Genomic DNA, 14,835 nt, shown 5'->3' on the forward strand with positions numbered 1-14,835 from the left:
CAAGGTCACATTGCTACAAAGTGCACATTTTATCACTGTCCCTCTCCCAAAGTGACCACTCTTTAATAATTTATAGCATCCTAGTCAAGAAAATATACATGAGGCTGGTTAAGCACATGTTTGAAAAAAAAGACCACTCATTAGAGTATAGGCATTTAAATTAATGGTATAATTCTATATTGACTCATAAAATGCTTAATTTTGTTAGCAGGGCATTTTTATCCTTCCCCTTCCATCAAATCAATTATATTTTAGTAACAAAAAATTCCTACCCTTTGTTTCCTTTCTCTTCAGAATCTACCCAGCAGATATCCACATATTCTCTGAGGTCTACAGCATCAACTTTCCCACACGTAATTTTAAAGTCTTTCTGTTCTCGTAGAGCTAGTCGCAAGCCATCCATGGTCTCTGGTGTTATTTGTACCATTAAGCCATCTAAAAATGAGTTGTTTCACTCATGAGTTGTTTCATTCCTTTTATTAAATATCAATTTATATATCTAATCCATAAAATTTGCTATCAAAATATGTTCCGCACAAGATACAAGTTTTATATATCATCTGTTAAATGATTTTAATGATTCTCTACCTAGAAATAAAAGTATTTCAAAGTTAAGGATTCTTTTTTAAACTTTTTGTAATGTTTATTTATTTTGAGAGAGAAAAAGAGTGAGTGTAAGTGAGGGAAGACCAGAGAGAAAGGGAGAGTGAGAGAATCCCAAGCAGGCTCCGTGCTATTAGCACATACCTTGACGTGGGGCTCAGTCTCATGAACCAAGAGATCATGACCTGAGCCAAAATTAAGAGTCAAAGCTTAACCAACTGAGCCACACAAGCGCCCCCCTCTTTTAAAAAAAAAAACAGACAATGGAAAGAATTTTCATTACTATGATGAAATTACTGATGCCAAACTGCCCTATCATAACAACCAGTCATAAAACTAGACAAAATATATGAGGTAATTGTTTTCAGGTAGTGAACAACATGCAGTGCAATACTGTGATTCCTAGAGGAAAACTCAACAGGTACACCTACAATTGCCCAGGTTCTAGGCTTCAAGACAATTTCTGCATGGTGACCCATTAAACCTACAATGGCCATTACTGGGCTGAGAAGTCAGAGATAAGTTTGGGGAAGCCTGGAATCTGGGGTCAAGCACTGAAGGGGGAGACACTAGATGACTGTGTGTAAGGATCCCTTTGAGTCCTTGGACAAGAATTGTGGACACAGTATTCGAGTTAGATTAGATGAAGCCTAACAGAGAATAGCTATTAGGCTTGGAACATAACAGAGATACTAGAAACCAAGCAATGCTGGGAGATACTGACACTCTGGACCAACCAAAGTAGAGAGACCTTATTAACATCTCATTAACTTGCACTGTGGCAAAACAAAAACAAACAAACAAAAACCAAAGCCCTTACAAAATCTGTAGGCAAAACAGATTTGGAGAAGAGTCCTGCCAGATTGTAAGCACCTTAGGAGTTCCACAGATCCATCTGTTAACAAAGTGAAAAATACAGACTACACAAACTCAACATGATTTGCCAGGAAAATGCCTGCTTAAATATAAACCTTCTTCAGAAAAAGTTAATAGAATCTAAAGTCTCTAAGCATATTAACAGTGACAAGTATATAATCAAAAATTACCAGAGAGAACTACAAGAAAATGTGAGCCTCTAAACAACTGAAACCAACCATGAGATAGATAGATAGCCAAGATGCTGTATTAAACACACACTCGAAAACATCTATTCTAAAATATATTTAAAGACCTAAAGCAAAACTTTCAAAGAATGAAAAGCAAATATGGGCTAAATGAATAAACATTAAAAAAAATATTAACAGAAATAGAGACTAAAAAAAACCAAAGGGAAATTCTAGAACTGAAAAGTGTAACTTGAAACTGAAACCTCAATGGATAAGCTGAATAGTAGATTGAAGATGGCAAAAAAAAAAAAAAAAAAGACTCAGAGAACATGAAGAAAGGTCAATGAAAATTATCCAATCCAAAGAACACAGAGAAAAATGATTAAAGAAAAATAAACAGAACATCAAGGACCCAAGGGATGGTATAAAAGAGATATAGATATAAATATACATATACATATACATATATACAGATAAAATATATAGATATCTCCCAGGAGGAAAAGATAGGAATATTAAAAAAAAAATGGTAGGAAATTCCCAAGATTTGATGACAAACATTGACCCATATTCAAGAAGCTCCATAAATGCCAAGCAGGAAAAATATAAAGAAAACCACATAAAGGCACATCACAGTAAAACTGGTGAAAACCAAAGATAAAAAGGATATCTTGAAAACATCTGGAGAAAAGGGCACATTAAATATGGGGAAACAAATGTAAAAAATTATGCTGACTTTTCATTAGAAGCAATGGAGGCCAATAGACAAGATGACATCTTTAATGAAGATTAAAACTTTCAAAGAATTCTAAATCTAACAAAAATATCCTTCAAAAACAAGAAATAAATACAGCTTCAGATCAACAAAAGCCAGCCAACTGGTATTACAAAAAATGATACTGACATCTAGTGTCTACTCCAACATATAAAGAGCTTGAAGTTGTCACTCCCATTCCTACAAGAAGAAAAATACTGAACAAACTGAAAATGAACAACTCTTAGGTCAGAGGACTGAGGTCAAAGGACAAAATGCTGCCCTGAAAAATGGAGCAAAATCAAAACCCACCACAAAAAAGTAAAACATGAAAAAGCCTACAATAATTTCAATAGATTCAGAAAAAGCACTCAGCAAAGTACAACATCTATTTATGATAAAAACCCTCTCTAAAGGAAGTCTAGAGGGAACATCCATTAACTTAATAAAGGCCTTATATGAAATAAAGGCCAGTATCATACTCCATGGTGAAAAACTGAGAGCTTTACCCCTAAAGTCAGGGATAAGACAAGGATGTTCATTCTCCCCACTTTTATTCAACATAGTAATGGAAGTCCTAGCCACAGCAATTAAAGAACATGAAGAAATTAAAGGCATCCAAACTGGTAAGGAAGAAGTAAAACTCTATTGCAGATGACATAATACTATATATTAAAAATCTTAGGGGTGCCTGGGTGGCTCAGTCGGTTAAGTGTCCAACTTTGCCTCAGGTCATGATCTCGTTCCTGAATTCAAGTCCCATGTCGGACTCTGTGCTGACAGCTCAGAGCCTGGAGCCTGCTTCAGATTCTGTGTCTCCCTCTCCTGCTGCCCCTCCCCTACTCATGCTCTGTCTCTCTCCCTCTCTCAAAAATAAATACACATTAAAAAAATTTTTTTAAATCTTAAAAGACTCCACCAAAAACTTAACTAAAACTGATAAGTAACTTCAGTGAAGTCTCAGGATACAAAACCAATGTACAGAAATTGGTCGTGTTCCTATACACTAATAAACACAGAGTAAAATTAAGGAAACAATCCCATTTACAACTGCACCAAAAACAGGGGCACCTGGGTGGCTCAGTCAATTAAGTGTCTGACTTCAGCTCAGGTCATGATCTCATGGCTTGTGAGTTCAAGCCCTGTGTCAGGCTCTGTGCTGACCGCTCAGGGACTGAAGCCTGCTTTTGGATTCTGTCTCCCTCTCTGCCCCTCCCCCACTACTGCTCGCTCGCTCTCTCTCAAAAATAAACAAAAAAAAATTTAAAAAAAGGAAAACAAGGCAATTGCACCAAGAACAATAAAATATCTAGGAATAAACTTAACCAAAGAAGTGAAAGATCTGTACTCTCAAAACTATAAAACACTGACAAAAGAAATTCAAGATGATACAAAGAAATGGAAAGACATTCCATGCCCATGGGGTGGAAGAACAAACACTGTTTAAAGGTCTATACTACCCAAAGCAATTTACAGATTTCATGTAATCCCTATCAAGATACCTACAGCATTTTTCACATAACTAGAACAAACAATTCTATAATTTGTATGGAACCAGAAATGACCCTGAGTAGCCAAAGCAATCTTGAAGAAGACAAACAAAACTGGAGGTATCACAATTTCAGACTTCAAATTATATTACAAAGCAGTAGTAATTAAAACAGAATGGTACTAGCATAAAAATATACACATAGATCAGTGGAATAGAAGAGAAGACCCAGAAATAAGCCCACAATTATATGGTCAATTAATCCTTCACAAAGAAGGGATGAATAAATAACGAAAATGACAGTCTCTTCAATAAATGATACTGGGGAAACTGGACAGCGACATGCAAAAGAATGAAACTGGGGCGGTGCCCGGGTGACTCAGCTGGTTAAGCATCCAACTCTTGATTTTGGCTCAGGTCATGATCTACGGTTGCATAATCAAGCCCCACTTTGGGCTTCATGCTAGGCATGGAGCCTGCTTTATGATTTACTCCTTCCCTCTCCCTCTCCCCCTTCCCTGCTCATGCATGCACATGCTCTGTCTTAAAAAAAAAAAAAAAAGGAATGAAACTGGACCACTTTCTTATACCATACACAAAAATAAACTCAAAACAGATTAAAGACCTAAATGTGAGACCTGAAACCATAAAAATCCTTGAAGAGAGCACAGACAGTAATTTCTCTGACATAGGCAACAGCAACATTTTTCTAGATATGTCTCCTGAGTTAAGAGAAATCTAAGTAAAAATAAATATTGAGACTGCATCAAAACAAAAAGTTTCTGCACAGTAAACACAACGAAATTAAAAGGCAACATCCTGAATGGCCGAATGTATTTGCAAATGATATATCTGATAAAGGGTTAGTATCCAAAATATATAAAGAACATATACAGCTCAACACCCCAGAAAACAAATATTCCAATTTAAAAATGGGCAGAAGACATGGGCAGACATTTCTCTGAAGAAGACATCCAGATGGCCAATAGACACATGAAAAGATGCTGAACATCACTCATCATCAGGCAAATGCAAATCAAAACCACAATGAGATATCACCTCATACCTGTGAGAATGGCTAAAATCCACAACACAAGTAACAAGAGGGGTTGGTGAAGATGTGGAGAAAAAGGAATCCTTGTGTACTGCTGGTAGTAAGACAAAGTGGTGCAGCCACTGTGGAAGGTAGCAGGGTGGTTCCTCAAAAAATTAAAAATAGAACTACCCTATAATCTAATAATCTCACTAATGGATATTTACCCAAAAAATAAACAAAAAACACTAATTCAAGGGATACATGCACCCCTTTGTTTAAAGCAGCATTGGGGCGCCTGGGTGGCGCAGTCGGTTAAGCGTCCGACTTCAGCCAGGTCACGATCTCGCGGTCCGTGAGTTCGAGCCCCGCGTCAGGCTCTGGGCTGATGGCTCGGAGCCTGGAGCCTGTTTCCGATTCTGTGTCTCCCTCTCTCTCTGCCCCTCCCCCGTTCATGCTCTGTCTCTCTCTGTCCCAAAAATAAATAAATGTAAAGCAGCATTATTTACAATAGCCAAACTATGGAAGCAGCCCAAGGGTCCACTGACAGATAAACAGATAAAGATGTGATACACACACACACACACACACACACACACACACACACACACACACACAGAATATTACTCAGCCATAAAAAAATGAAATCTTGCCCTCTGCAACAATGTGGATAGAGGTAGAGAGTATAATGCTACGCAAAGTAAGTCAATCAGAGAAAGACAAATACGACATGATTTCACTCATATGTGGAATTAAAGAAACAAAACAAATAAGGAAAGAAAAAAAGAGATAAACCAAGAAACAGACTCTTAAGTGTAGAGAACAAACTGATAGTTACCACAGAGGAGGTGGACGGGTGTAATAGGTGACAGGGATTAAGCAGTACACTTACCATGATGAAACAAACAAAAAACTGCAAAACATTTAAAAAGCCTGAAGATATGTGATAAGAAATAAGAAAAAATATAATTGGATACCTCACATCCATTATCAGAATGACAGAGATGGCACACAAAATTGAATCATAAAAGCTCACTTATTTTTAAAAGGTATTATTTGACAAACATGGATCTAGACAAGAGCATTTACATTCACTGCTTCAACTGGTAGACCTAGCCAATAATCAAGAAAAATAAAAGCCAGATGGACTGTAAAGAAATAAGCAAAATTATCATTATTAAAATATGATATACTGAGCTATACAGAAAACTCTAAAAAGATCTATAGGTAAATTATTGTAAACAATGAGAATTCAGCAGTGTTACTGGTTATAAGATAAAAATACAGAAATAAATGAATTTCTATACATCAAAACAAAAACTTTAAAAAGATACATTTACATCAGCAATAAAATCTGTTACAGAAATAAATCAAAAGAAGACATGCAAGACCTATACAAAAACTATAAAATTTAAGTTTTTAATTTTTTAAAAGATTTTATTTTTAAATAATCTCTACACCCAATATGGGGCTCAAACCCCCAACCCTGAGATCAAGAGTTGCATGGTCTTCTGACTGAGCCACCCAGGTGCCCTTATAAAATTTCACTAAAAGACACTGAACATTACCTAAATTAAGGATAGCCCATTTTTATGGATAGGAACACTGAGAATGGAAATAAGTCAGTTTTTCTCAAAATTAAACTAATTGATTTAACGCAATTCCAATAAAAATTCCAATGGACCATTAGGACCTGACAGGTTGGTCCTAAATTTAATGTGGAAAACCGAAAGGCTTAAAGTGGCCAAGGCACTACTAAAAAAAAGAATAAAGTATGTGCATGGCACCAAAGATAGGAGAATTTCCTATAAACCTATGTTTGAGATAGGAGGGAGAACATTAGTGAAAAAGCAGACTTAAGAATCTCCCAAAATACTCTCCTCCATAAAAAGAACAAGGGAACTAATAAAATGTCACAAGAAACTTTTTCAAAACTCTGGAAATTAACTAAAGTCTTGCAGCAATCTGGTGGATATTTATTCAAGAAAAATGGCTGGATCTTCATAAAAACAGCAAGCTTTGGGCTTTCTGTCATTTTAACTTTCCTATTCCCATCCTCTCCTCTCTAGCTGACAGGAAGCCTTAAAAACCAATAGCCTACAATCATGGTAAAAACCAAAAGCCTGGTAGCCACAGGAAAGGGCAAAAGGAGATCAGAGCTCCTTCAAAGTCTCATTACCAGAGATTTGATAATTTTGACTTGGGTATTTTGCCCAGTACAAAAAGGCCTTTCTCAGGGAGCATTTGTCAAAAACAATTAGAGGCCAATGATTAACAGTGGAGCCACCTGTGCAGCAGATGAACAGAAGAGGCAAACAATAGGCCAACCAAACACTTAAAAGCAAAAGCTGGAGAATGCGATGGCTATAAGGTTTTGAAAAGCTCTAACATATTTCTGGGAATTTAGAAGGCCACACACATGTACAATACTGTGTGCATGATCAGGGTGTGTGCATGCTAAGGAAACACCCTAAGTTCTCATCTCAGACTGACCGTTAGGCTCTGTACAGGCAGTACAGAGTACAGGCAGTTCTAACTAATATGTTCTTTTGTGTCAAATACATTTTAAAAGGAAATGGAAAACATCTTTACGTTAAAACAATCTTAAAAATGAAATTCATACCTTCAACTATGCTGGACTTAGCAAGAAATCCTGAAGATGTTTTGAGAGCTCCATTGAATACCACAAAACTTGCACCTGTCACTGATAAAAAAAAAAAAGTCTTAATATTGCTTTTTTTTTTTTTTTTTTTTTTTAGAGAGAGAGAGCAGGAGTGTGAGCGGGGCCAGGGACACAGTGAGACAGATGGAGAGAGAGACAGAATCCCAAGCAGGCTCCACATTCAACACAGAGCCCACCAAAGGGTTCGGTCCCACAACCCTGAGTTCATGACCTGAGCGAAATCAAGAGTCTGACACTCAACCAACTAAGCCAAATAGGTAGGTGCCCCTAATGTTACCTTTTTTTGAAATACTATATATTTGTTAAGTGTATAATGTGGAGCATGGCATATTTAAGTACTCGATAAATGCCATGCCCATACCATACCACTTACATTAGAAAGCTAATAAAAAAAAAAACAAAACTAGACCAAATTAAGATAAAAAATACTGCATAAAGGTTAGGTAATGTTTGTATCTAATAATTGACGGCTACTGTACTACTTAAAATGTTTGTGTCTATGTCAGAGAATGGGAAATCAAACATCCACTAATGGTAAGACCATAAATCAGAGCAACCTCTATGGAAGACAACTTGATAATTACCTATTAAAATTGCAATTCCACTACCAGGAATATATACATATACAAGGTTATTCATAGTACATTTTTATAAATAACCAAGAATTGGTACTCACTATGTACATTAATAAGGAACAAATAAATGAATGATGAACACATAAAAAGTGTAAAGTTACGTAGAATACAAAAGTTCTTTTTATACTAACACAGCACATCACATTTTTATACTAGCACATCTCCAAGATGTGCTAAAAGAAAAAGCAAGGTGCAGAATGGAATACATTTTATGACTTGTTTAAAAAAGTGGAAGTGGGGAGCCTGGGTGGCTCAGTTGGTTAAGCGTCCGACTTCAGCTCAGGTCACGATCTCACAGTTTGTGAGTTTGAGCCCTGCGTCGGGCTCTGTGCTGACAGCTCAGAGCCTGGAGCCTGCTTCAGATTCTTTGTCTCCCTCTCTCTGCCCCTTCCCCACTTGCGCTCTGTCTCTCTCTATCTCTGAAAACTAAATAAAAAATTAAAAAAAAAATTTTAAGTGTAAGGATGATGTGTGTGTATTTGCTTAAATATACATGCAAGCAAAAATTTTTCTGAAAGGATGTACAAAAAATTGATAACATTTGTTTGGTTGCCTGTGGGGAGGAAAAGAGATGAGCTTCACGGTCAAGGGAAGAAAGGAGGTTTTACACTGTAGATATTTATACCTTTAAAATTTTATAAAATATATACCTATTCAAACAAATATTAAATAGTTGTTGAGTTTCAATAACAAAAGTGTTAATGACATGTTAAATTAAAAATATAAATATCCAGTAAAATCTTCTACTTAATAGATATCTACTAATATAAGAAAGAAATATGTTAATGTCAACAGAGGCCATACCTTGGCACTATTTTTTCTTTTACTATTTTTTAAAACATATTCTCTAAACTTACTGTAAATATATATTACCTTTATAATCAGAGGCAAAAATTTTATTAGCAGCTAGAATATCAGACTTTTAAAAACTGTTTATTTTTTATTTAAAATACTTAAAATTTTTTTTAAGTTTATTTCCTTATTTTGAGAGACAGCGAGAGAGCAAGGGAGGGGCAGAGAGAGAGGGTGAGAGAGAGAATCCAAAGCAGGCTCTGCAGTGTCAGTGTAGAGTCCAACACGGGGCTCTACCTTACAAACTGTGAGATCATGACCTGAGCCAAAATCAAGAGTCAGACAGTTACCTGATGAGCCACCTGGTGCCCCCTTTTTTAAAAATACTTTTTAAAAAATATGTATTTTATAAAAATGTATTACTTTTATGAAATACTTTCACTTAACTTTCAATTTATTAGGCCCTCTATTGCAAGGATTTGGCAATCACAGTAGTCATTGAGGCCATTCAGCCAGAAGTGAGAGTAATGACACTCACATAAGCTACTCTACCACCTTTACCATTTTTATATTCCCAGCCACTTATAGTTTTATAAATCATTCTTGGGGCGCCTGGGTGGTGTGGTCAGTTAACCTTCCAACTTCGGTTCAGGTCATGACCTCATGGTTCGTGGGTTCAAGCCCTGCATCAGGCTCTGTGCTGACAGTTCAGAGCCTGGTGACTGCTTTGGATTCTATGTCTCCCTCTCTCTCTGCCCCTCCCCAACTCACGCTCTGTGTGTCTCTCTCTCAAAAATAAATAAACATTAAAAAAAATTATAAATCATTCTTCATTCTTTATCCACCCTGTACTCCCCTAAGAAGAGTTGAAGCAAAGAGCAAACAAAGGTGACAAACACCTCATTCCAGAGAGAAATTACTGAAAATAAGATTCATACCACATGGGATAAATTAAACCTGAAGATATCAAAATACAATGTTTAAGTCTTTAAACCTAATGTAGCCCAAGAAAAAAACACAAATTAGAAGCAATTTTTAATCTGTGTAGCTAAAATTTTATTTTTTATTTTATTTTATGTTTTTTTTATTTTTGAGACAGAGAGAGAGTGTGAGCAGGGGAGGGGCAGAGGGAGACACAGATTCCGAAGCAGGCTCCAGACTCTGAGCTGTCAGCACAGAACCCAAGGTGGGGCTCGAACTTGTCAACCGCTAGATCATGACCTGAGCCGAACTGAGACACTCAACCGACTGAGCCACCCAGATGCCCCTGTGTAGCTAAAATTTTAAAGCAGACTGTATTATCACCATCAATTCAGCAAATAAGTAAAATATATATATTTCCCCTTTGGATGGAATTCCATTTATTGAGGTCCTTTTATAGATCAATACTAGGAACCAACACTTACCTTTTCTAGGATGGCCAGTGGCACTGTTGGCCTGTGTTTGATAAATGCCATCATTCTGTATACAGACTAGGTGAGAATCTGCTTCAGTACTAAAACTAGCTCCAATGCTAATGACATGCTCATTAGAAGAATTTATAACTTTCATCACCTGGGGAAAAAAAAACACCACCATTTAGAAACACTATTAACATGCTATGTCCTTATTAGTTACAATCATTCAAAGGGCCACATTTCCGACCAGCTTCTAAGCTTCTTCTTTATTATCAAGCTTTGGTCTAGACAACTCCCTGAGAATGTGATAGAAACCAATGTTTTAACATAAAATCACCTCAATTAACAGATAAAACAGTAAAGGGGCACCTGGGTGGCTTAGTCAGTTAAGCCTCTGACTCTTGTTTTGGCTCAGGTCATGATCCTACTGTCTGTGAGACTGAGCCCCAAATTGGGCTCTGCCCTGAAAGCATGCACCCTGCTCGGGATTCTCTCTCTCCCTCTCTCTGTACCCCTCCCCTGCTTGTGTGCACTCTCTTTCTCTGTCTCAAAATAAACATTAAAAAAAAAACAGTAAAGGAAAAACAAATCCCTTATTAGGAGACAAATCTAAAATTTCAAAAATACTGGGGTGCCTGGGTGCTCAGTTGGTTGAGCGTCCGACTACGGCTCAGGTCATGATCTCGCGATTTGTGAGTTCGGGCCCCGCTGCAGGCTGTGTGCTGACAGCTCGGAGCCTGCAGCCTGCTTCGAATTCTGTGTCTCCCTCTCTGCCCCTCCCCTGCTCATACTCTGCCTCTCTCTGTTTCTCAAAAATAAATGTTAAAAAAAATTTTTTTAATTTCAAAAATATTATTTTTGGCCATTATGTATTAGACAGTCTGATTCAAAACAAATTTAACACACTTTAAAGAAATCTAATGTTCAATAATTATCTTCAAAATCTGCATGAAGAAATTAAACTTACATCATTGTATTTTTTCCGAGGTATTTTTATGCAGCTCTTCCCCATTTCCATATGAATCAATAGCTGGTCTATGTTATGCAAGGTATACTGGTAATTTCGAAGGTCCTACATATAAAATAATGACATTTCCATAAACCTTAAACTATCCATGAGCATTTTACCCATTCATTAAGTACTTTTTTAAGAATGTCCATCATTTTAAGACTTGTGATATATAACTATCAAAATGCCATACAGAAAGTAGTACCAACTTGAAAAACCAACTAATTCTCCCAGCTACTCCACAATAGTAATAAAGAATATCATTCTCAGGAAAAATTCTGTAGTATTTAGGGGTGATGTCCTCTAATTACAAATCTTCCAAAATAAGTCTTCAAAGTAAACATGTATAAATTAAAAATAAGTCCACTCAAATACTTTTTTATGGTTACAAATAAAACAATTATTTAAAGTAAAGGTAGAAGGGAACCTGAGATTATCTAATCCAATCCTTCCTATTACAAATGAGGAAACTCAGGTCACAATTTGCTCAAAATCACCAAACTGACTGACTTTACTAACATTGTTACTAATTACTTTTACTAACACTTCAATAACTGTGTAGATCTCACATGACCTAAATGTGTTAGCAATGCAGCAGAATGAATCAAAAGGCAATCAGAATCAGGTACACATAAATTAAGAGATGTATTCTAAAAAGCAATCCATTAGAAACAGAGCCCATTTATCTAAATAAAGATATATTATAAACAAACTCTCATTATACCAAATATGCCAAATTAATAGAGGAAAATACAAACATATAAAATATGCTAAATAAAATATTAAAGTTAACAATGTAAGAACACTTAATTGTTTGATTACTCACAACAAGTAAGTTCATAATAGTATGTCCTATTTCTCCAAAAAGAGGTTTTCGGCCTCTGATACTTGTTAGAGGAGCAGGATATACTATACATAAGAAAGGAAAACTGGTTACCATCAATAAAACCCCAAAAAAGTCTTGAATTTATTACTTCTAATTCTCATTTTTCAAAGATTATGGATAGATACCACCCAATCAGTTCTCTGGGGAAAGTGAGAGATACATTAACCCATAGTGTGTATTTACTGGAGGCTACACTGAACTGCAAACTTTATATACATTATCTTATTTAAGCCCTAAAACAACCCAGTGAGGCAAATATGTCTACCCATACTTTACAAATGGGAGAGGAGAGATACAGAAATTAATAAAATTGTTTGTGGTGACTAAGTTAATCACCAGTGAAACAGATTTGAAATTAGGCTTGCTTCATTCCAAAGTATTTAATCTTTTCATTATACATGTTGATTTCACAAAACGATAATGGCTGGAACATTAGTGATCTGATATACCCCTATAAAGTTCTGACAATTTAAATAGAAATGAATAATTCAGGATTTTTAAGACATTTAAAATTAATATTCAATTGTGCTAATTTACAGATGGTAGTAAACTTTTATAGTTCTTGGGTCAGCATGATAAAAGGGGTACACAGAGTCAAAAAAATCAATGCAGAGAAACAGAAGAAAGGTGGAGTCTATCACCTAACTACTTTTCTCTTTCTTTAAGGCACTATAAATATTATTCACCAAAAGGAAAAGGTATTTGGTTAGCAGTGCAGCAGGCTTCTGGAAGAAAAGGAAGGCAAGACATTTCTATAATAATAAAAAGCAGAAAACATTTTAACTTTCAGTTCTCAGCCTAGTTCTTAAACAAACCTCTCTCATACCTGTCATACAAATATTCTTTCTTAATATTCTAAGAAAACACATATTACCTGACATTATCTATTTTTAAAATTTAAGTCAGAGCAACTCACATCTTTGCTATTACAAACATATTTTTTAGTTTTTAAAAGGACAACTATGTTATTTAGAGGGCAGAGGGTGCAGAATGGAAAAAGACACAGACGTTAGTGGTAAAAGACATTAAAATGATAAGTGATCTGATTAAGATAAATGACTTTTCATTCCATCTTTTATGAATGAGGGAGCATCCTTTGCAACTTGAAGTAATTTTTTTTTTATTTTTTTTACATTTATTTATTTTTGGGAAACAGAGTGAGACAAAGCGTGAACGGGGGAGAGGCAGAGAGAGTAGGAGACACAGAATCTGAAGCAGGCTCCAGGCTCTGAGCAAGCGGTCAGCACAGACCCTGATGCAGGGCTCGAACCCATGAACTGTGAGATCATGACCTGAGCTGAAGTCGGACGCTCAACCGACTGAGCCACCCAGGCACCCCTACAACTTGAAGTATTTTTATTTGAAACAGTATTTTCAAAGGTTATGGCTTATCTAGAAAGACAACGTTCTGTCAGAGTTACAAAGGGATCTCATAAATCATCTAATCCAACAATGAATGATAATCCAAACAAACGGTCTCAATGCAAATGTGTAGATAATCCCCACTTTCTACTACTATTTCTAATAATTACTGCTTTCAGACCATTATTTCTATCCTTTAATCTTGGAACTCTAACTTTTGTCATTAAATTTTCCATACATCCATTTTCTCTAACACACACACACACACACACACACACACACACACACACACACACAGTACTTCCAAGTTCATGCCTAAAGAGGCATGGTGTCCATGGATACCATGCCTCTTTATATCTAAAATCCAGCAATACATAAAGAACTCAGAAAACAACTAAAACTAATTAACTTCTATGTATGTACAGGTTTCTCCCTCATCCAAGTTTGCTTTAATACCACTTTGCTTTTACAAAAGACCTATATGACTTCCTGTTTTCACTATGAAATAGATTTTTGTGCTTATGAAATGGTGATAGCCTCTTTCCTTTATGCCATTTTGGCTTTAAAAAGGTTTTATAGGAATGTTCTACTTTCAGGTAGCAGGAAAAACCTGTATAACTCATGATTTTTATCCTCATCATCACTAAACAGCTATCATAGCTTTAGGGCTCCAACCCCTGTGTGATCTTTTGGTAAGTCCCACAAGGTGCTCCATGATTTTGCTTCTTTGAGCATGAGAAAAACAGATTTAGTATCTATAAGTGATACTAACCAAAACACTGGCCAAAGTTATATATTATATGTTCCATAACGACTTAAGGTTATATATTGACCTAACTTCTCATAAAAATAGCATTCAAATATTTATATCAGAGACAAAATATCAGGCTGATATGAAATAACTGACACAGAATTAAATTTCTTAAGCTCTGTATTTATACAATAAAAAACCTGAAATAAAATTTAGTTACTTTTTACATAATAGCATCACATGTTCAAATCCTAAATGGTAAAGACCTCCCCCTAAAATCAAAGAGCATAATAAATTTGCCAAAGAGGGAGATTTATATCTCACTGAATTTGCCCATCTTGAAATATTTTATAAATTTTATAAACCCCCTACATTTAATTTTCCTCCAAGAAAAT

The 14,835-nt window shown here is 35.8% G+C and overlaps 1 protein-coding gene and 1 long non-coding RNA gene across 5 annotated transcripts in view; one reads left to right on the forward strand and one right to left on the reverse strand.

Annotated features, from left to right (window-relative positions):
• The window catches only part of LOC147584312 (uncharacterized), a 38,467-nt gene extending 25,060 nt beyond the window's left edge, over positions 1 to 13,407 (forward strand). Inside the window, exons 2-3 of the long non-coding RNA XR_015248354.1 lie at positions 7,687 to 7,865; positions 12,994 to 13,407. This is a non-coding gene — a long non-coding RNA (uncharacterized LOC147584312). The remainder of the gene's footprint in view (positions 1 to 7,686; positions 7,866 to 12,993) is intronic.
• Positions 1 to 14,835, reverse strand: part of ZFYVE16 (zinc finger FYVE-type containing 16) — a 53,594-nt gene that overhangs the window by 7,633 nt on the left and 31,126 nt on the right. For all 4 annotated transcript variants that reach the window (XM_025924263.2, XM_086697844.1, XM_086697819.1 and 1 more), the window contains 5 exons: positions 12,268 to 12,350; positions 11,400 to 11,504; positions 10,442 to 10,589; positions 7,549 to 7,629; positions 273 to 435 (listed from right to left, as the gene is read on the reverse strand). In XM_025924263.2, the coding sequence (XP_025780048.1) occupies positions 273 to 435; positions 7,549 to 7,629; positions 10,442 to 10,589; positions 11,400 to 11,504; positions 12,268 to 12,350 (580 nt within the window). The remainder of the gene's footprint in view (positions 1 to 272; positions 436 to 7,548; positions 7,630 to 10,441; positions 10,590 to 11,399; positions 11,505 to 12,267; positions 12,351 to 14,835) is intronic.

This window comes from Puma concolor, chromosome A1, assembly GCF_028749965.1.
Source record: "Puma concolor isolate L17-30 chromosome A1, mPumCon1.1.hap2, whole genome shotgun sequence".
Taxonomy (NCBI): domain Eukaryota; kingdom Metazoa; phylum Chordata; class Mammalia; order Carnivora; family Felidae; genus Puma; species Puma concolor.